General features: G+C 45.5%; 2 protein-coding genes across 6 annotated transcripts in view; one reads left to right on the forward strand and one right to left on the reverse strand.

Annotated features, from left to right (window-relative positions):
- Positions 1-11933, reverse strand: part of SZT2 (SZT2 subunit of KICSTOR complex) — a 53856-nt gene extending 41923 nt beyond the window's left edge. For all 5 annotated transcript variants that reach the window (XM_063407284.1, XM_063407283.1, XM_063407282.1 and 2 more), the window contains exons 1-9: positions 11883-11933; positions 11511-11636; positions 11178-11351; positions 10662-10832; positions 8746-8877; positions 6618-6777; positions 6034-6140; positions 5660-5870; positions 4439-4609 (exon numbers count right to left, since the gene is read on the reverse strand). In XM_063407284.1, coding sequence (XP_063263354.1) covers positions 4439-4609; positions 5660-5870; positions 6034-6140; positions 6618-6777; positions 8746-8877; positions 10662-10832; positions 11178-11351; positions 11511-11636; positions 11883-11912 — 1282 coding nt within the window. In that variant the 5' untranslated portion in view covers positions 11913-11933. The remainder of the gene's footprint in view (positions 1-4438; positions 4610-5659; positions 5871-6033; positions 6141-6617; positions 6778-8745; positions 8878-10661; positions 10833-11177; positions 11352-11510; positions 11637-11882) is intronic.
- An 18-nt stretch (positions 11934-11951) lies between these two features.
- MED8 (mediator complex subunit 8) lies at positions 11952-21657 on the forward strand. Its single transcript, XM_063407286.1, has 7 exons — positions 11952-12003; positions 14677-14795; positions 15824-15968; positions 16318-16458; positions 16874-16955; positions 17926-18174; positions 21192-21657. Exons 1-7 carry the CDS (start codon positions 11998-12000, stop codon positions 21254-21256), a joined length of 807 nt encoding a protein of 268 aa, XP_063263356.1. The 5' UTR covers positions 11952-11997; the 3' UTR covers positions 21257-21657.
- The last annotated feature ends 473 nt before the right edge of the window (positions 21658-22130 follow it).

The following is a 22130-nucleotide window of genomic DNA, read 5'->3' on the forward strand; positions in this document are numbered from 1 at the left end:
ACAAGATTAACAGAAACATCTGACAGCAGGCCTTGCTGAGCCAAAAGAGCAGAGAACTGTCCCACTCCTGCTGACTGTGCATGTGTATTGGTACTGAAACATCCCAGGGAAACACATGACCACGCTGTGATTTCAACTGCTCCATCATCTATTCTGTGTCCAGCCTGCTCTGTAGTTTGCCAGACTTGCAGGGTTTGTGTGATAAGTGATTGGATGTGCTGGAAACCTTCTGAACAGATCATCAGCCTGGCTGCTCTGTTTCCTGCAGAGTTGCATTTGCTGCTGTCATAGGCACATCATGCCATCCCCTTCACGGGCTGATTGAGCTCCACTTTAAAGCAATCTTTTTGCTCTCATCGTCCCTGCTGGGAGGCTCCCTCAAAGTACTCTTCCCTCATCAATGTTTAGAAGAAATCTTCCAGAGTACATGCTAAATTCATGCTTGGTTGTTCTTTTGAATACATTATTTTTATTCTGAGAAACTTCATTTCCATAACATTGACAAGGAGTGTGCAGTACTAAGAAATCCTTGCCCAGTTTCAGCTGTTACTGTGACAGAACATTCATTCCCTTTAACAGACCCAGACTTTCCTGCACCTTAAGAATTCACCTTTCTTGAATAAAGATGATCAAAAGTATATACTGTATTTTACCTGTACTTAATCTGGGGGATTAGTAGGATTTTATTTAAGGTCATTAATATTTTCTACAATGCATGGTTTGTGTTACTATAAATGCACTTGCCAGGACTGCACCATCTGTTATTTCCTATGAAGATTGTCTTGTTTATCAGAGAGGCTAAACAAGAATTTATAGATTCATCTCTTTTTATTTCATACTGTCACCTCTTATTGCTTTAGGACTCACCCACTGCTTTCTGCACAAGATTTTGGTTCTCACAATAAAGCCTTTCTACTTCATCAACAGCACACATGATAAGTAAATTCCCACATTTTTGCTTACATCATAAATGAAAATATTTCCAATTTCCACCTCTGTTTCCATTAGTCATCCTGGCTTCACTCCTATGATCTCACACAAGCAAAACTAAAAACACAGGCAAAATATTTACTTAGTTTGAAGTTACATCTAGATGAATCTTTAGCTTTTTTTTACTGCAAAGCAATCTCTTTCTGGTTCCTGAGTTAATAGCTAATAAAATTTTTTCAACTTTGATTTCCTTCACAAAGTCCAGCTCTGTTTTTTTCAGAAAGCTCACTTTGTCTTCCTGATTCCTGTCACGAGAAGAATAGCCATTCTCACTGCTCAGCTAGTGCCCAGCCAGTTTTGGTGCTGGACTGATTTCACAGAGGAAGATTATGTTTTGAAAACAGTCCTCCAGGCTGCCCTCAACACAAAATGGCCAGTATTTTTTTTTGTAGAGAATATTTTTTTTTTTTTTGTTACAGAGGCAGATCCCCTGACAATGTGCCAGAAAGTGAAAGAACTGGACTCCATTACACACCATGATCCCATGGCTTCTGTCCCTTCCTAACCTTCCAATCCTTTCCCTTTCATGCCTGACTAACCAAGTTGCCTCCTAAATATTTAAAAATCAAACTGTGAGGGTAACTGTGAGAGCACTTATAAATATCACAAACAACCTCTCCATGCAACTCTGAGCATAAAGCTAGCTATTTATTCTATTTTCTCTTTGGTAAAATGAAGGAGAAAAGTGGCAGTGTCAAAGTCCACAATTGCACTTTTTTCTTCTTGCTTCACAGCTAGCTGGCTCCTTAACAGCCTTTAATTGGCAAGTTTTGGCAATCCAAGTTAATTAACTGTTCTTTGTTATATACTTCTCTGTAGAATGCCTTGGAAAACCCTGATTAGCCAAACATGCTTTTCCTTAGCAAAGCAGTGCTAAATGTCTAAATGTCTTGATCATTTCTCAACTCTATTTTAACCTGTTAGTTCAGCAAATTTTTCAGCAACTCCCTGGAGTATTTAGCCTTTCCCAATTATTAAGTAACATTATCTGTTACTAGTGTGAAGGCTGCATGGAAATACACTCTTATGTTTTTGATACCTCTAACATTTAACTTTAAAATTTCCTCTAAAAAAATACACAGAAAGTATTTCTGGCTCAAGGACCCCCTGAGCTGCAAGGAGCTAAAGAGGGCTCAAAGGAATAAAAAAGGAAAGGAGAATGGAGATTATCATCATTTGTGTTTATCCTGCTCTTACTCCTCCCTGCACCTGCCCACAGTTATTCACCACAGAAGGTCACTCTGATCCAGCAGCTGCTCTTCTGCTCTTGTAAAAATGGGAGACCAATCCATTTAGTATTCCAAGGAGTAAAAGCCAGCAGGCAAATACCTGGAGGAAAATGCAGGGAGCATGGTAAGACGTCATGATATTTCTGATACATTCCTCCAGAGTGCAGGAATTCACTGCTCTACAATATCCTGAGCCAGAGGTTGTAGCTATACCTTTGTACAAAAAAATATAACATGAACTTGTCTGACTGCTTTTTGAATGATTCATACTGGTGAATGCTCTTCCAGCATTCTATATAGGACTACACAGCCACCAAAAGCACTTCAGCATTGCTGGAGATTAAAGAGAAAGGCTTTTTATCCAGCACTGTTCAAGCTGTAAGTGAACTTGTGCACAGAAGAATAAAAGACACTGAGAGTGGACAGGAAGGGACTTGTCACACTGTTTCACAGACATTCCTAGACAAGGAGAGTGCAATGGATCTAATTTGCCTGCATTTAAGGGAAGTAATCTCATGCCTCACCTACATTAGTGAAAACAATCTGCAGACACCACTAGAACTGTCTCACCAGGAAAACTTAGCAGATACTTTCAACTGAAAATTCCTGAAACAAGAAATTAGGGAGATTCACATAAGACCAACTTTAGGAATTATCCTGCCTAACACAATTGCTAGCAATCTCCCCCAGAAAAAGGTGATTTAGATCCATTCAGCTTGTAAGATGCATCAAGGCAAACGAACTGCAACTGCATGGCAGAACAAGAGGAACAGGGAGGTGAACTGAGCAAGATACACTTAAGAGTACTATCGTTTAAAGGACAGCACATTTAGGGACTACTAAACAAACAAAACCCAAATAAAACACCCCAGGGACTCATCAGCCTAAAGCAAAGGTGCATAAAAGACTCGGGGATTTCTGCAATAGAACCATGGAGAAAGTTCACGTGATTTCTGGTCTATCAGATTTGATATTTTACTTCAGAATCAGGGAAATATTAACAAGGCATTGATAAAGCCACACTTACAACACTCTTACCAACTGTTTTGGAAAATATGAGATCAAACTGAAAAGAAAACAACTTAAGGGGAAAAAATAAGGGCTATTAACCTGAATAAACAAAACAGAAAGCCTGCCCTTACAAAAGAAAGGTGAAATATTGGCTTGCTTAATATTAACCTGCCAAAAGGTAGGTTACAAGGAGAAAGATGTTGTTAAATATGTTTGTGTAAGTCAGAGAAGGAGGATAAACGTAATTAAAAATGATAGTCACACAGGTCCAACTTGGTCTCAGGGAATTTAGAAAGGAAGCTGGAGAAAGGGCAATGAAGCTCTGGGACAATCTTCCAACCAGAGTAGTGGCAGAAGGGATTTACGTGTTTTTAGGCAGATCACAGTAAATTCACAGAAAACATCACATGGCAAGTTTGGAATGGTTTTGGAGTTAGATCACAGACATTGATTGTCTGATATAAAACACATTCTAGTGTACTAATACACTTGCATTTGGATTTTTTTTCATCTCCCCTTCAGTTAAAGTACTACCACTAGTCACAGCTGGAGATAGGAATTTAGGTAAGATTTACTGGCACTCCTAAGGATAATCAAACCCTTCAAGCTCCATAGTCAGCAGGTAGTTCTCACACTCCAGGTGCCATGTCTAGTGAGTCAGGTAAGAGAACAAGATCATTGGAAGGTTTTATGGCCTTCTAGAATTGATTATGGTCCTGACTGATCTGACATTTTCACCTAGCAATACCCTTGTTTTGGCCAATTTCTTCCTTTGGATGACTGTAGTTTGGAGGCATTAAGTCTGTTGTACCTAAGGGCTCAACTTCATGTTAGTATTTTGGAGTGCATCTAGCAAAGAACTAGAAAGGGATGAACAAAAGGAGAAATATAGATGAAATCACAAAAAAACTCTACAAACCCCAGTTCTGTCACCTGTTTCTCTACAATTGTGGGGAATCATTTCAAAGATACAGAGCATCACTGGCTGTCCCTGCCCAGGTGCAACCACAGAGGGTGAGCCTGGCAAGTGCATAACTGCGCAGTACTGGGCAGCCCTACATCAGGCAATTATTCACGAGAACAGAGTTGGGGGGAAATGGCTCCTTCCTCCACAGTACCTCCACTGCTGAGATGGCAGACCCTGTGCTTTCCTCTAAGCACCTGAGAACAGTCCTAGCTGAGTCTCCAGCCCTCAAGGCAGCAGTCACCTTTTGTGATGTTGACCTCTCGGATGCTGTAGCCCTCGCGCAGCCGCACCGAAACGACGCTGACGAGGTCGGCGTGCACCTCCTTCTCCGTGTGCTTCTTCCTGCGCATGGCCAGCGCGGGGTTGCTGCTGGCAGACACCAGGTGCTCATTGAACAGCCTGTGCTGGGACACTGCAAATGGCACAGATGGGGTTGTGAGGGAGCAGCTCCCCGAGCCTCGTCCTGTAGCAACAGGCCTCCCCGAGAGCCTCATAAAAGCTGCCAGGAACACTTGCTCGCCTGAGGAACAGCACGTCCTTCAGGCACCACTTACACCCACTCCTGATTCTGCAATACAGCAAACAGGTTCATCAGTGGGGCCAAGAGGCCTGGGAAAGGGACAGGGTGGGCTGTCAGGCACTGCTTCCTCTCAGATAGCTTTTGTGACAAGGCACGCATTGCAATTCCACATTCAGCCTACACAGGCAGAAACTGCACATCTGTTTCAACAGTCACACAGCAAGCTTTGGGGCTTTACCAATTTCCCTGGAAAACTCTGAGTTCCCAGGTGCTTTTTAAAAGGTATCAGGATGTGGAGTTTAAACCACTAACATCTGATCTTTTTAAGATTCGACGTTTCCAAGTCCCAAGCCAGCTCTCTTCAAACTTGCCAGTTTATGTGGCTTCTGCTGCCAATTTACAGAAAGAGCAGATGGCACCAGCGTATCACTGGGACATGAAAGGGTGTTTCCATGTCTTACTGGTAACTAAACTAATCTCTCCTGGCACACTCTCAGTCACTAACAGTCACAAAATAAGAACAACCAGGAGAGGCATTTGGGACAGTTCTCAGAGGTCTAGTTTTTCAATCCAAACTGCCATCTGCAAGCCCTGTTAGGACAAGCTCTGCAGAACACCCCCATCTGCGAGCTAGCCAGTGTGCACGGAAGGGTGGGCAAGCTTCTGGCCTCCTCCAAGCCCCAATACAGTGGGTCTAACTGCAGACTGCTGAGCCAGGGGAATGGTGGAAAATGGGATACTTGTTTTCCAAGTTTCCCTGATCCACCCAATTCCTGGAACCAGGAGGGGATTCACAGGTGAAGCTGTGTGACTGATTGTGCCCACAGCCTACAGAAGGCATGACAAGGGAGAGCATCAGCATAACCAAGCCTGGGGGGTCACCCCAAAGAGAGGTGCTCTAAGACATCCATCCACTGGAACAAGAACATGCACATTCCTCACCACAGTAATATTCTGGATTCAGGGACTCCCCAGTACGCAGAAAGGAGTACAGTAGAAATGCCTTGTGATACACATTCAGATCCAGGCTCAGGGGATCCAGCTCAGGGCACGTGGAGAGGTAAGCACCAAAAGTGGCCATGGCGATGAATTTCATCAGTTCCACATTGGGAACGTGGCCAAAGCTGCAATCATAGGAGTACACACCGCCCACCTATGGGATGGATAAAGGGGACACCTGAGAGAACAGCAGTGCTGAGAACAAAGCAGACAGCTGGTCAAGGACTCAAAGAGGCAGAGAAGGCCCCCACTTCTCTGGAGGTGAGTGCCAGCTGCCTCCCTCTGGTACCCACACTGCCAGGATCCAGCAGACATACCTGCACAAAGGAGCAGGCCACCGTGCCACTGCGCAGCTGGTTGAGCAAAGTCTCGCACACAGCCACGTCGGGGACACTGGTCACACCATCCGTAATTATTATAATACCTGGAAACAAGGCAGCACCTCAGTGCACCTTCCATCTCAAACAGCTATCATTCTCCCAGTAAATCCACCACACAAAGTTTAAGCAGGGCAAAAGTAGGAGGAAAATCCTGAGGCTGGTTTAGAACTTCCAAAGCATTACGGAGCTGGCAAACATCCTGATTAGGTACAGCACAGCACACAGAAAGGGCACAGCTCTTCACACCCCAGGTTGCCCTGAGCAACAGTCACAGCTACACTGCCTCACAAACTCCCCAACACTGACACAGGGCACTTGGCACTTGGAGTGTGGCCCTCCCCATTCCCACCACTACAATTTGCCCCCAGAATGCAGAGTAAATGTCTCTGTTGAAATTTCATCCCCAACAGAAAGGTCCATGCACACACTAGCCCTTATAAAATGAACCTCAGCCTATGGCAGGAGGAATACAACCCCTTGCAAACAACCAGGCAAACCTTAACCCCGAGGACGCAGCCAACCTGCGCTGGAGTTGGAGGGCAGCAGCTGCAGGGCCAGGATCCCCTGCCGGACCATGCTGACCAGGCCAACGTCAGCAGTGACCACAGACACACTGGGCTTCCTCCCAGATGACTCCTGCACATCACCAGGGCTCTCCTGGCTCAGGGGGGATAAATCCACCTGGAAAAATTAAAAAAAAAACCCACAAGGCCCCATGGGGCGGATTTCAGCTCAGCTCTAGGTTCTCACCTTCCAAACATCTCCAGTCTGGCCGTCTCATGGTACTCTGGAGCACAGCAGCAGACTCCATTTGTAGCTTTAACTTCCAGGTGCTCTTAAAATCCTGGTCACTTGGGCCCCTTACAACAGCTGGGTAAGGCTGCTTGAAGGTGGAGGGACAGCATGCTCTGAGCTTTATATTAAGCTGATTTCTCATAGAAGGGAAATAGGAGACACTTTGTGGTCACTGAGACTCCTCTGTGGAGCAAAGCAGTTCTCAGTTAAAGAGATGGTGAACAACTCTTTCTCCCCGTCATTTAGTAGAAGCTGCAGCTATTCAGCATCTACTCAATCTACTATATTCAGCCCAGAAACACTGGAGAGGCAGAGGCAGCCATGTCCCACTTGTGAAGCTCTGCAGCAGAGGGAGCAAGGAGCCTCATAAACACAAGTCTAGTGCCAATGCATTTAACTCAGATGGCCCTTGTTCTGCAGTGTTGATATAAACAAATGCAGGTAGGCTTCGGCATCTTCTATGAAAAATATCCCCTAGGCAAAGCCTGAAATTTGTATAATTACACCAGTGAGAAACCTACTGTATTCACAGTCCCTTAATCCCCACAAGGCTCTGGCAGTTCAACCCTGTAATAACATATTGCTTCGTTTTTACTGCTAATGCAGAGAATGGCTGAGACCCCCCCCTCCACAAAGCTACAGATGATTGGAGCTGGGAGAATAAAACTAGAACTAATTCAACTTTTGCTATGCACAAATGGGAGCAGTCTGTGCCTGTGAGCAAAAAATATTGACTGTCCATCACTTTAATTTGCCAGATGCCTTAAATTCAGACACTAGTTAACAATGATACAACTTCAAAAGTGGAAGAAGTTTCAGTCCCTGCCCTTCCCCTGGGGCCTCCCACCTCCACCCCACAGCCTGTGGCAGGACTCACCAGTCCCTCTGGCCTGCAAGAGCGTCTCTCTCCACCATTTGCATGGAAGAAGTTACAGGGTAGCTTAGCCTGAGAGGAATACTGCATCAAGCAGGAATGCATACAAAGCAGTGCAAAAACACCACCTGGACTCACCAGCCGTGGTATTTACTTCCGGCAATCTACTTTCTGTTTCAGGACTGGCAGTTTTAGCATTGAAACATAAAAATTTCAGCTAGAATAGGAGATTCCAAGCACTTCAGGTAGGCAACTGCAATACATCACCAGTAGCCTCTTGGTCATTTGATTTTGGGGCTTTGATTTTTTCCTTTTTGCCCAAACTCTAATAGCTGATGCTAACTAAGGACTAAATAACAGCAGACCAGCAAAGACTTTGACTGCTAGAAGATCAAAGGCAGCATGGCCAGCAGGTCAAAGGAGGTGATCTTTAAACATCCCTTCCAACCCAGACCATACCAGGATTCTATAATTAATTTGCTGATACATATATCCATGGCTACTAAGCAGTATCTGTCACAGATTTCAAGGAGTGATTGAAAAAACTGTCTGTTTATTCAGCTTCATGGCCAGTTTTTATGGTAACAAGTAAGCATTTTCATTCAAGAAATGTAACAATGGCTAAGGGCATATTTACAGCTATTTATAGATTAATTATATGGACATAATCACCTCTTCCACCACCTTCTTTGGAGAGAAAGCACATCCTACCATTTCTCCCATGATATACAGTCAGGCTGTCTTACTGCACAACACCTTTGGGGAAGTTAACCATCCTCACCAGTCCTTCTAAACACTTAATGGTTCTGCTTCCTCAGTGTTCATGTCCCATTACTGGATCCCACATTATCTCACCAACCCCTTAGCTGTCCCTTCTGCAGACCTATGCTGCTTTTCCTCCTGCCACTCCACTTCAGAGGGGCCTCAGAGCGCACATCTCCAGGAAGCCAAGAAAGCCCAATTACCTCTGCCCTCCTTACCTGTGGTTTGGGTTCATACTGCTGCTGAAGCATCTCTGCCACTTTGTTTTCAAAGGCACAGAGCTGTGTGTAAACCTGGTGCAGAAAGGCCTCACGCTTGGTCTCATCCAGCTGACAGCCCTGGAACAGCACCTGGCCCAAGGATACACATCAGTCATCACGTTAAGATTTTACAGCACCAGCCCCCAGAATGGTGCACAGGAACACAGTTCTGCACAGTGAAGGTCCCTGACAAAGCACAGGCACAGCTCAGGCCACTTCTCTCTGTTCTGCTGTGCATCCCACAGCAGATGCTTACACGACACTTTGGGAAATCTTCTTGGGCAAGAAACTTCTACTTTGTTTGACTTTCCCCAGGACAAGCAGCTATTAGGAGAAAGTAATGTGGGATCATTGTTAGAAACCACTAACTGTGGTCTGATGCTTCTAAGGAAGGCCTGTTTGTTCTAATCCACCTTACCTACAGACTGATGAAATTATCTTCCAAGGGGAACAGCAAATTGAAATACAGAAAATAAACAATTAGACTGGACATTACAGAAGAGGCTGAGCAATGTGACAGAGTAAGCCTGCCACCACAGAAACTCCCCAGGGTGACAGGCATGACACCTGTGTTTACAGATGTCACCCTGTACAGGCAATCCCTGTCCACAATCAGATGCAAAGAAGATACAACATGCAGACAAAGATCTCAGCAGATTAGTGGGGTGCTGCATGTTATCCACACTTCTTTGGCCTCATATAGGCAAGACCTCATAGTGACACAGGAGAAATAAATGATTACCACTGAGTCTTTCCTGGATGAGTGATACACACCTTTTCCTCCAAAAGAAACACAATTATCCAGTTGTACCCAGAGATCACAGTTCATGGCCTCATGTACAAAGTGAGAATTTAGAGAGCTCCAAAGAAGAAAAATGTAGCAGCCTCAGAGCGCTCAGTATAGGGTAAATAGGGGAGATACTGAGGCACAGCATGATGGTCTACAGAACTGCTGGGCAAGATGACACATAAAATGTCAATGACAAAGGGAGAAATTCCTGCTACACTTACTCCAGCAGCACCTCAGAACAGACCAAAGTGATGGCCACACTTCTCAGGTACAACATAAACCCTGGCAGAAGGCTCAGGCAGGGAGGGTTGGGGAAGGGGAGGGAGGGAACAAGCATAGACTAGCAGGCTCCTCCTGTTACCACACACTTCCCCTGGCATTAGCAAAGGAATGAAATACACCACCATAAACACATAAGTTGTGTGGAAATACTGTAAGGTGGAAGAGATCAAGGATGAACTTCAAAAACAACACTGGCCCTTTAAACCAGACTCAAATTTATTAAACAGACTTGCCCTGACAAAAACAAAATCTCACTGATAAATCTCAATACTGGGGCTGGCTGCTCCCTCCAGCAAGAAGCATACTCAGATCAGTGCAAAAAGAACAAGGTTTGTAGGAAGAGGCAATTATCTTTGAATTAACCACTGCTACAGAGCTGGAACAGGTAGACAAGCTTTTGCTCATACAAGCTCTTCTTAAATGCTTCAAGCTAATTAAAATAGGCAAAAAGAATTAATCAACAGAAATAAAAAACAAAAACAATCCCCACACAACAAAACAAGAACAACAACAACAAGCACACATTCAACATGAGGCAAATATTCCCTGTGGCCCACCCAACTCTAAGACTGTGCCTGAGGGCAGCATTCTCCAGAGAAACCTCTGCTTCCTGCCCAGGAAGGAGAAGTTGCTCACACACACTTCTGCATCATGTCAGGCCACGTGTTTTAGCGAGACCAGCCTGCAGCATCACAGAGAGCAGGGCCCAGCTGCCACCTGCCCCGCTTTCCTTGCACTCACAGGACACCCACACAGCACAGTGAGCTGCTCACGCCGTGCCAAGGGAGAGCCTGAACCTTACCTGGTGGGACTGCAGGCCAATGATGGAGGAATACACCTGGATGGTGACAAAGATTTCTGGCTGGTAGATAATGTCTGAACCAGGGATGCGAAAGGGTCTTAACAATCCCACCAGGCATCGGGATAGGGCATGAAACACTTCATCAAAAATTATCTCCCCCGTTGAGTCATCCTACAAAAACAGAGAAAGGGAACAGCTTTTTCATCTTCTAGGACCTTCAATCTCATTGTTGGTTGTCCTGCTCTGCAGAGCCAACAGCAAACATCCTTCTGCAATGGCAGCTAGATTAAAGTGACAACTCCTGTAAACAGAAGTCACACATTAAGCATCCAATGGAGAAACAGATTTGCCATTAAGGTCCCAGCCAGGGGCACAGCATGGCTGCTTCTCAGGAAGAGCCAGACTTCTGCAAAAGTTCAGTCTGACACTGACAGCAATAAACCTTCTCTCAGGAAATAGAAGCGGGTTTCTGTTTTAATGCAGGACTCTCCAGAGAGAGGGGGTTTCTGCTCTTACCACAATGCCCGTGGAAGGGCTCAGATCAAGCTCAATCACAAATCGGTACTGACGGGCCAGGAAGGTGACCCGCGTGGAAGGGACGAGCAGGTAGGGCCTGGGCTGGACCGGCTCGTCTGGCTGCCACCCGTTAGGCAGGATGCTGAGAACGTCAAGCTCATTTTCTGACTTCACCTGCCAGAACAAGCAAACGGTACATGAGAGAACATCAGGCCACACCAAAGGAAGAACCAAAGAAAGGAATGGGGATCAAACGCTCTGCAGGGTGCAGGTGCTGCCGAGTGGTGCAGCACCAGGGGCGGTGACACCGTCCAGCCCCGAGCACCAACTCACCAGCTCGGGCTCGGGCACGGCCCGGATGACCTGGTGCAGGCGGCTGAGGACCCAGGCGAGCCGCACGTTGCGGGAGATGCGATAGTCCTTCTTCATCAGGAGGAATACGTGCCCAGCCTCCTCCACCTGCGGCGGGAGCACAGCGGCACGGGTCACCTCCGGAGCAGCCCCGGACAGCGCCCGCGCCGCCGCTCACCCCGGGCTGCTCCGGCCCCACTGCTCCCCATGGCGGGCGTGTCCCCTGCGCCCCCCTCATGGCTCGGCTCGGCTCGGCTCGGCTCGACTCGGCTCGGCTCGGCTCGGCTCGGCTCGGCTCGGCTCGGCTCGGCCCGGCCCGCTCCCCCAGCCCCGCCACCCCGGCCCCGCTCCCACCTCCCCGTCGGGCCGCTCGGCCGCCGCCATGTCCGCGCGGCCCCGCCCCGGAAGTGCGGCTCTCCCGGGACAACGGGGCGGGGCTGCGGCCGCCATCGCTGCCGCCGCCGCCGCCATGCAGGTGAGGGCCGGGGGGAGCGGGGCCAGGCGGCTCCGCGGGGCCCGGCCGGGGCTGGGGCAGCCTGGGCGGGCGGTGCCGTGCCGTGCCGTGCCGTGCCGTGCCGTGCCGTGCCGTGCCGTGCCGTGCCGTGCCGTGCCGTGCCGTGCCGTGCAACAGCCCCTTGTTGCTGCACGGCTGCGGGGTGAGCGTGTGCGCGGCTGGGTGCCTGGTCCCGCTTGAATGAAATGTTCTTCTCATTTCATGAGAAGAACCTAGTTACTTTATTAGGTGCTGTGAATTTGTAGCATCCTTACTGTCCAAAGAAAAGAGCATTGATGACGGATTAACAGGCTGTAAAGATCCACCTCCTCTGGTTTGTTTGAAAGCGCAGCTGGCTGGCCTCATACAGATCTCCGAGTTGTCTTGCTGGAAAAGAAAGTGAAAACTGATTGTCCCGCTATTCCTCATTTATAGGGTTTGTTACATTGTCTCTCCTTGTTTCAGCCACTTACTCATACCAGTCTTTTTACTGCTTTTTCACTTTTTTTTTTTAATCTATGAATATTCTTCATCATCCTCGTTGCCTTTATGAGTACATATTCCTACTCTGTCCCTTTTCATTGAGGAGATAAGAGTGAAGTATAATATTCGAGATGCAAAGGAGACATTTATGCGGTCACATAATGATGCTTAGTTTCTGTTGTTTTCCAGAAACTCCTGTGGTCGCTTTTACTTCCTTGACTGCCTTTTCAGCACTTGGCAGATGTTTTCATGGGTTACCCTCAGATAATCCTGAGATCTTGTTGTTGAGTTACATCCTTATCAGCTTAGATAATGTCATTGTGTACAGAAAGTCACGGGGGTTTTTCCCCCTTTGTTTTGCCAGTCAGGATTTTTTCCCCCTTTGTTTCACCACCTGCATTGCTTTACCTTTACCTACTCTGAATTTCATCTTTACCTTTTAGTTGCTCTGTATCAGGAGGTCCTTCAGAACCCCTCCCATAAGCTCCATCTTTACAACCTTAGGCCAATTTAACATTGCTAACAAACTCCTCAAAATGTCCTCATGGAGAGGCACAGCATTCCTTGGAATCACTGGTCAGTCTTTTTGTATTGTTATTGTATGCTTATTGCACTGCTTGATCTGCTTCCAGCTGCTGATGGCTTTGGGAAGAGCCTAGGGAAGGAGGGTTGGAGTGCACTGCTGCCGTGAGAGTGCTCCTTGTGCAATGGGCTATCATTCATCCTCTTGAGGGCTTCTTGGATAAGCACAGGCAGGGGGCCAGGGGAATTGCCCTGGGTGCATATGCCTGGCTCCTCTGCAGTAAAACGCTGGCTACCAGCCCAGCTTGTAACACAGGCAGTAGTTAACCTCCTTGCACAAACACAGTGCACACAAACTATTGCAGGCACATTTCTTAACTGGACAGGAACTGACTAGTCCCATATCATGGTGAAGGAGAGTGCTTTTATCTCTAGGTGGAATAGCCAGCAGCAATCTGTTCCATGAATCCACTCCATAGACTGGGGATCAAATCTTAAAAAGATTGATTCAGCTGTTTATTCTAAGGTGGTTAAAGTGAAATGAAGTCCCATCAGTGATTACTGACTTGTCAGAGTACAGATAAAGTAGAATAATGTTGTGTTCTCATGAACATGGAAGGTGCCTGATAAACTCTCCATGAAGCTTACACCGGGCCAGTGTATTTGAACAGAGCAACAACAAACCCAATAGCGAGCATGCCAACAGCCTGAGTCACTCTATCAGCTTTCCCAATCGGTATTCCCTTTCTATTATTTGATTGCTTTGTCCCACCCTCCTCATGGATTATTATTGTACAGTTCTCAATTTACATGAGCAGTTCCTTAGGGCTGGGGCTTTAATTATGTTTTGCGCAATGTTGTAGTGTGAGTAAGTTGGAGTAGATAAGAGGTTAGAGGGTTTTTGCAAGAATCAAGGACATGCCTTGAAGTCTTTGGCAACACATCCGTGGTCCTGACACTTTGTCTGTCACCATCCTCCCTCACCCGGAAGGGGATGTCAGTGGGAAGATTTCTTAAACAATGTGATGCCAGCAGAAGGCAGGAGGTGAGGGGTGTGTGTGGGTCTGGCACCAGGCTGTGTCACCAAAGGGCCTCCTGCAGCCCCTGGGGCACAGGGCCAGTAAGAGTTGCCAGGTCCCTTGGCAGCTGGAAGTGTCACATGGGCAGAAAGAAAGAGAATGGTGAAGGTCACAAACTGCAGTCTTTAGTCCATGGTCCTGGTACTCATTTGGCAAAGACTGTTTTGGATGAAGACATCACAGCACCCACAGGTGCTGCCAGAAAAGGCTGAGAAAATGCTAATCTTCTTTGGTCTGGGTTAGCTGAAATGGCTCACAAAGGTGGTGTGAGCTAAATTTGATGACTTTGCCAGATGGGGTAAAAAGCAGATGAAGTGATGATGTCTTCATTACACTCATCTAGATTTTTAACAGGGCAGCTGGCCAAGCATTTGTCTCAGGAGCAAATCTCTTGCCTAAGTAGTCTGACCCAAGGGAAAGGGGTCAGTGTGAAATAATAGGATTTTTATCTTCAATGCCTCTGCTTCCTCTGAAAAGGAGACTGTCTGTAGGACAGATTGGATCATGGATGCATGGGTGTGGATTCACAATGTCTTTGTCCTCCTCCCTTGTCTGTGTCACCTTTTTTTAGAGAGAGGAGAAGCAGCTGGAGCTGACCCTGGAGGCACTCATCAGTCAGGTGGCTGACCTGAAGAACTCCTTGGTCAGTTTTATCTACAAGCTAGAGAACGAGTATGACCGACTCACATGGTAAGGTGTCTCACTGTTGATCACTGCCAGAGCTCTTCAGACATGGCTCAAAGGATTAATTAAAAAACATTAGCTTCTTGCCAATAGGTTTGAATTTTCTTTTTACATTTGTGCTGGAGGAATCACTACACATCTTCCACAAGAAAACCAGTTGAAATCCATTGGCTTTGTGCTGTACAGTAATAAGAGTCATGCTAACACCTTTTAATCCAGACATTTTATGGGAACTAGACTTGCATCTGCAGTGAGTAGCAGTTCTCAGATGAAAGACCTTAGAGATCCACATACACTGTAAAATGTGGAATGGTTCTGCATTTCTTGACCTTTTCTGGCTTTTTATGGCTCTGATATAAACTGAGCTTTTGTGTTTTGCTTATTCTGCTTTACCAGAGTTTGAGAGCCTTGCGTGATGGCATTCTCTTCCTGGAGAACATGGAACATAAAGATGTTATAGCTGCAGCTTAGTAAACTATATGGTATCTTAGTGTCTGCCACTGCAGCAAAGCTTCACACACAAGTTAACATTTATAGTTAATGTTGCAGAAGGCAGGAGAGCTGATGAATCCCACACAGAGACCAAGCTGAAGAGGACCTCTTTGAAAAGATTATCAGTTATTTAGCTTCATTGTTTCTTAGTCTGGATAGCCAAGCTATAAATATTTTCTCTCCTGGCTTTGGGGTGAAACTATTTCTTAGACCTTGTTCCAGAGTTTCACTGGAAGAGGTAGTGACAAGGAAAGGAGTGCTTCTGTGTGTGTTACTGAAATCCCAAACAACTGCCACACTCAGTGGTACTGCTTGTAATGTCCTTGAGATAGTTGCTGCATTTGAGCCATTTCCAGTAAGGATGGGGGTTTGTCCACACCTGCATATTCAGCCCTAGGTTTTACTGCTTATTGTCTGGGGTAGACTGATTGGAGGACTAATAGTGTTTCTTCCTCACTCCTCAGCCATTTGAGTGAAGAAGGGAGAAATGCCCTATGTGGCATCCCCTTTCCATCTTCTATGTTCTTTATTTGCTTTTCCAGGCCTTCAGTTCTGGACAGCTTTGCACTGCTCTCAGGACAGCTGAACACCTTGAATAAAGTGCTGAAGCACGAGAAGACCCCACTACTGAGGAACCAGGTGATCATCCCCCTCGTGCTGTCTCCAGACCGCGATGAGGAGATCATGGTAAGACTTGAGTATCAGAAAGTGCTTGAGTGCCTGAGTATTCAGCTGGGCATTCCTCATTTCTGGGTGTAAAGGAAGAAAGGGCAACAATTACTTCTGTCTGAGAGCTGCTTTGCTGTGGAGTTTTCACCTACAAACACTTGCACTGGATGCACTTTACAGAAGGTGTTCCTGTTAATAAATACATTGCTGTTACTAAACAGGCACAGTGCATATCCTTAGGCAAGTTGTTGAAACTTCCTCACGCTCCCCAGATCAGGTTTTCCCCTGTGGCCTGGCTCAGCACCGTGGCTGTGCCTTGCTCTGGGGCTGGAGGAAGGGGCCCTGCTGAGGCCTGTCCTTGTTGCAGCGGCAGACGGAGGGGCGCGTGCCGGTGTTCAGCCATGAAGTGGTGCCCGACCACCTCCGAACGAAGCCCGACCCTGAGGTGGAGGAGCAGGAGAAGCAGCTGATCACAGATGCAGCTCGAATTAGCCCTGATGCAGCACAGGTAGGTGAAGAGGAGTTTGATACCTCTGCCTCTTGTCCCTAGGCCACAAGATGGCCTTGAACTGCTTCCTTCACCCTCCCATTTGACAGTTTTCTTTTTCTTCTGTGTCCTTTCCTGTCTGAGATTTCTCCAGCTGACCTGGCCTGAGGTTTGGTTTGCTCCACAGTTTCACAAGGGTATCCAGCTCTCTGGCTGTTCACAGGAGGTGCCATCCAACCAGTCAGAGGCAAAGGCTATCCCATCCCCACAGTGTCCTCCTGCATGCATTAGCACTGGGCACTCTAAGCTCAGCTTCCAAAACACTTACATTTGCTTACACGGGTCCTGGGAAGAGAAAGCTTGTTGTTCATTTATCTTGCTGATTTGTACTGAGCTGGAGATATCCTGGCAGTTTCTGACAGTTTTTATTTTGTAGAAACAGATCCAAAGTCTGAACAAAATGTGCTCAAATTTGCTGGAGAAAATCAGTAAGGAGGAGCGTGAATCTGAAAGTGGAGGTATGTCACTGAGGTAGAAGTGGGGTACAGGGTTCAAGCAGCAGACTTGAGTGAGTAGAGGCAAGATAGGTATATTGGAGAGCCTGAAGTATGGGAAACACAATTGAGCAGCTTAAGTAAAAACGTTCCAGAAGATGCAGGATTGGCTGTCCTGGAGGCCCCTAATTTGAGAAGGGAACAGGTGGGTGCCATGTATCTTCTTCGTGTGACCTATGCATGGTGGGAAGGTCACTGCACCCCTTTGAGGAGGTGATAAGTATCTGCCAAGAAAACTTCCCGATCAACTTTAAATAAAAAATAGTTGTGAAAATGCAGCAGTAGTGAATGAGAAAGTCTTTAGCTATGTTGTGAAGGAGTCTACATGGGGGCAGGTTCTTGTGTGATCCTGTCTAGATAATGGGTGCTTCAGGCTCATGGCCAACCTTTTCTGGTTGTGGTGTTCTATTCCAGGAGTGCCACACACTACTCATAAAGGCAGTGGCATTGTTTTTACTTTCATCTTTGACACAGGACCTGAGCACAGGTTCTGTCTAGTGTCTGGGATTAACAGGTTAACTGGGGACACGTGTGGCAAAAAACCTTGCAGACACCATGTTGTTTATGAGCCTCCAAAAGGGGCCGTTGCTATTGTTTGTCTAAATCACAATGCTTGATACCTGCCAGAGGATTCAGCATGCAATAGCCTTTAGTGGGAGCTCTAGTGGGGTGTGGAGGAATTAGCTCACTCTGTCCTCCTTCCATGAGCAGGTTATGCCCTGCTGTCAGTGAAAAAGCTCTTGGATCACCAGTGTCCATTGATTTTGCAGCTCCTTTGACCTTGCTGAGACTCTTGTAGGACAGCCTGTATTGAAATTCATCTCTGTTGCATGCACTGAAGTAGCTGAAAAGTAAATTCAGGACCAGCTATGCTGCTTTTTAGACCTGATTGCCAAGTCTAAAAATAACTTCCAAAATGACATTTTTGTTGCAGGTTTACGACAGAACAAGCAGACCTTCAACCCTGCAGATACCAATGCACTGGTGGCAGCTGTGGCCTTTGGGAAGGGGCTGTCCAACCGGAGACCTCCGGGCTCTGGGGCATCTGTCCAGTCAGGCCAGCCAGGAGCTGGTGCCATCATTGCAGGTGCTTCAGGCATGCAGCAGGTGCCAATGACAGGTGCACCAGCTCAGCAGCAGCCAATGCTGGCAGGAGTGCAGATGGCACCAGCAGGACAGCCAGGTAAAGTTCCATATCTGAGATCAGTTGAAATTCAGGGACCAAGAAGGACAAATGCAAATGTAGAGATTCTTCTCCAGTCACCTTTTAGATGTGACTAAATATGAGGTTCCTTTCTGGCCTTAATAGCATGAGTCAGGTTATAATAGAGTAGTAATTCCTGTTTCAAATTGGCTCAGAGGGTGAGGTGGATCCCAGCCAACCACCTTCAGCTTCTTAACTCCCACTACAATACTTTTTAATAGACTTAGTGAACACAGGAATCAATATGGAGGGAGATCACAGTGTAGTTTTCTGGGATCTGTACTGGGGGTTTTCCTGTGAAATTTAAGAGGTGGTAAGTAATAAAGTGGAAAAGTTTGATGATAATGAGTTATTTAGGGTAAGAAAAAGGTTTTCTGTAAAAAGGTAGGATTTCCTATACAAAGTGACTTTGCTTAATAGCAGTAGATGACATTGGATTGAATATAAAGTGAAATACATAGACATAGAAATTTGACTGTACACATCCAACACCTGGACTCTAACCTAGTTACTTGTATTTGTGAAATACATCTGTGATAGAAGAGTTCTGTAAAGACAATACAATTGGGTGTTCAGTTGGGGCAGAAATGAAAACCAAATGCTAGGAATTTCTAGAAAAGGAACAGAGAAACAGAGGTTATCTTTAGGCCATTCTGTAAATCAATTGGACACCCACACCTGCAGTATTATGGGCAGTTCTGATACCTTCTCTGCTAGTGAACATAGCTTTGGGCTAGGGAGAAAAAATTGGAAGCCTATAAAATCCAAATTATATACAGCAAGCAAATGAGGAATGATTGTTCATTGTCTCGTATGATACAGAAGCATTGGTGAAAGTGGACCAATCAAAATGTGGGCTTGTAGATTTGGAACAAAAGGGAGATACTTCCCTGAATACTAAATAATTACACTGTTAATAAAGAGCACATTGCTTAGTATGTGATAGGCAGATAATGTTTATGTGAGATGGAAAAATAAGTAAGTACATAGACTTCTGGATGAGAAATCAGTCAACATCTGATCCTGAGGATACCAGCTCTGATTCCATGACCCTGAGCCACATGTTAGAAGCAGAATAGGTGTTCTGCTGGGATATCATTGTAGGCTTGCCCCGTTCTGGTATTCCTCCTTCAAAATCTTCTGCTGACAGGAATGGGTTTGGCCTGGGGGATCTGCAGGCTAATCCTGCCTGTCCTGTCAGAATGTTTATGTTAATTGTGATTTAGGATATCCGATATCCTAATTGGTGTTTTCTTGCCTGTATATAATGACTGTTGTTCAGGTGTGTACCTGAGCAACAATATTGATCCTAAGTTAAGTATGTATTTATGTAGAGTTAGAAAGTCATTTCCACTGTAATTTAGTAACCAAGAAGGCCTCCCCTGATTCCTGGCTGAATACAGAGACACTGTATCCAGGGTGGGAGGCAGTGCTCCTGGGGGCCAAGCACAGTGTGCTGGGAAGGAGAGCACTAGTGCAGCCTGCGTGATGGGGAAAGCAACTCTTGATAGGAGCAGCTGCAGTGGGTTTTGGCAAAGGTCACTATTCTGCTTTTGACAGTGTCCATAGCTGAAGCTGAAAGTGGAAGAAGAAAGAACACAAGAACAAAGAATATCTTGACCACAGTTGTTTTTTTACGGATTTTAAGCCAGAGTTTGTTTTGATACCATTGAGTACAGTAGCTATTAATTTCTGCAGTTCCTGTTTGAATTACAGTTTTGACTTCTACAACACCTATGGCAGTATGTCCCACACCTTTATCACCCTGTGCTTAAAATATTTTCTATGTTTAAATATTTTGCTGGATAATTTGATTGCATTTTTCTTTTTTACCCATGTTGTGAGAAATGGTGAATAATCATTCCTCAGTTACCTTCTCCATACTAGTTTTTATGTTTTGGAAATCTGTCATGTCTCCTTCCTTTGTCTGTTATTGTAGGTGGTTTTCCCTTAGCTAAGTCCTATTCTCTTTAACATGATTTTATGTGAAAATTATAACTTGGACCATCCTTTTCACTCTTACATGCATTTTTTCTGGTTGTTCTCAAGACTGGGAACACCACAACCACTCCGAGTGTCTCAGATGTGGGTGAACCATACAGTTCTGTTCACTGTTGCTTTTGGAGTGATATCTAACAGTATTTGTCTCCTGATTATAAGTGATATCTATCAGTTACCTGTCCACTCATTGCTGGCAATGACCCACTAGGATATGTTTGAGAAAGTTTAATAATCTTTATTGTTTTTGTCTTTTGCTTATCAAATCTTTTCTTGTTCTGCTGCACTATAATTTTAACTTTCAGAAGTTACCTCTTTTTTCCTGCTTCAATTTGAAGACACTGAAGGACTGTTTTTTGAATATCCCTCTGTGCTGCTCTTTAATCACTGTTTATTTTTCAGATCATCTTAGTTTTGTCTAGCACTCTAAGCTTACTGTAAGCTGCTAGTAAGATGTCTTTGAACACACTCCCATGTAAGATTGATATCAGCAGAGAGTAATAATGCCCAAGAGGTGGATGTGGTTACAAGAAATTAAGAAATCTGAGAGAGGCTTAGTAATTTAAATATACACCCTGACTCTAAATAATGCTACAGAGAAAGGGATACAGACTCTCTGAAATGGAAGTGGACACAGTCTGGGTGGTTCTGTGTGTGCTGCTGCCAGCAACTTCTATGAGACTAAGTCCAACACTCCTGTAGGAGCCTCCTGACAAAGAGATGGACTTGCTGAGGATGAAAAAAGAATAGAAGTGCAGGCGATAGCAGGGCAACACAGGAATTGTCAAGGAGATTTGTCAGTAGAGAAAGATGTTGATTTGTAGAAGAAGAGATGGATCGTGTAGGTCAGAAGCTGGAAGGTGCTGTGGCAAATGAGCCTGGAGTGGAACTGAAAAACCCCTGACAGGGTTGTTGTGAGTCTTTTTGTTGTGATCTCATGAGCAAATGTCCTCTCATATTGCTGATTTTGCACTGCTTTTTCTTTTTTCTCTCTTCAGGAAAAATGCCGAGTGGCATAAAAACAAATATAAAATCTGCCTCAATGCATCCATATCAGAGATAAGTTGAGATGAACCGGACCCTGGGGGAACAGCAACATTGTTACTGCTGCAAGCCCCCCACCTGGATTCCTTCTAGGACTTCCAAGTCCCTTCACATATCCACACACTATATCTGGGAAGACAGGGCTTGTAAGGCCCTTCCCTGGATTTAATTTAGTGCTTGGTGGCTTGTGTGGAGCTGCTGCTGGCCATGTCTCCTGGACACAAGTACTTCTCTGTTCAGGCAGAGCAGAGGACTTTGCTTCTGGCATTGATGCCATCTTCTCCAGCTCTGGCCTGGAGGATAACTACCCTTTCCCAATACAGAACCTGAAGAGCTGCACAGAGCTCCTTGTTTCTGCTTGTTCACTTGATATGTTCTTTCTTTATTCCATCTTGATTAATAAAGACCGTGTTATGCTCACTGTGAGACACTGGTGTCCATCTCTCAGCTCATAAGGACTCTTATTTCCCTTTGGGTAAGGCTACAGAGCAGCTCCAATCTAAACCACACTAAAACGTTGGAAGCCAAGTGCTGGAGCTCAGGTTTATGTGTAAAGGGGTGTCGTAGAGTGAGTCAGCAGGGTCCAAACATAAACAGCCAACATCTTGTGCATTAAAAAACAATTATGGTGTTTTGGTTTAGGGCAAATTTGGGAGGAAACTTCTGAATAGAGTCCTTCTGGAAAGTAAACTCAAAAGGCTTTTCTCCCCAGCCAGTCTGGGAAAAGAATTTCTTCAGAGAAAAGTGGAAAAAAATTATTTAACAAACAAAATACTTACAAGCATAAAGAATGAATAATATGAAACAATAAAACTTCTCACTGCTCTGAAGAGAGATGGCAAACTTGAGAAAATCTTTGCCGTGGGTAGTTTAGCTCACTCAGTTCTTTATCA

The sequence above is a fragment of the Prinia subflava genome, chromosome 10 (genome assembly GCF_021018805.1).
Source record: "Prinia subflava isolate CZ2003 ecotype Zambia chromosome 10, Cam_Psub_1.2, whole genome shotgun sequence".
NCBI classification, from domain to species: Eukaryota; Metazoa; Chordata; class Aves; order Passeriformes; family Cisticolidae; genus Prinia; species Prinia subflava.

Bases quoted from the DNA above. Each gene is read 5' to 3' on its own strand.
- MED8 (XM_063407286.1), top strand. The intron at 16,459-16,873 runs GTAGGTGAAGAG...TTTATTTTGTAG, and splicing joins TTAGCCCTGATGCAGCACAG to AAACAGATCCAAAGTCTGAA. The intron at 18,175-21,191 runs GTAAAGTTCCAT...TTCTCTCTTCAG, and splicing joins GGCACCAGCAGGACAGCCAG to GAAAAATGCCGAGTGGCATA.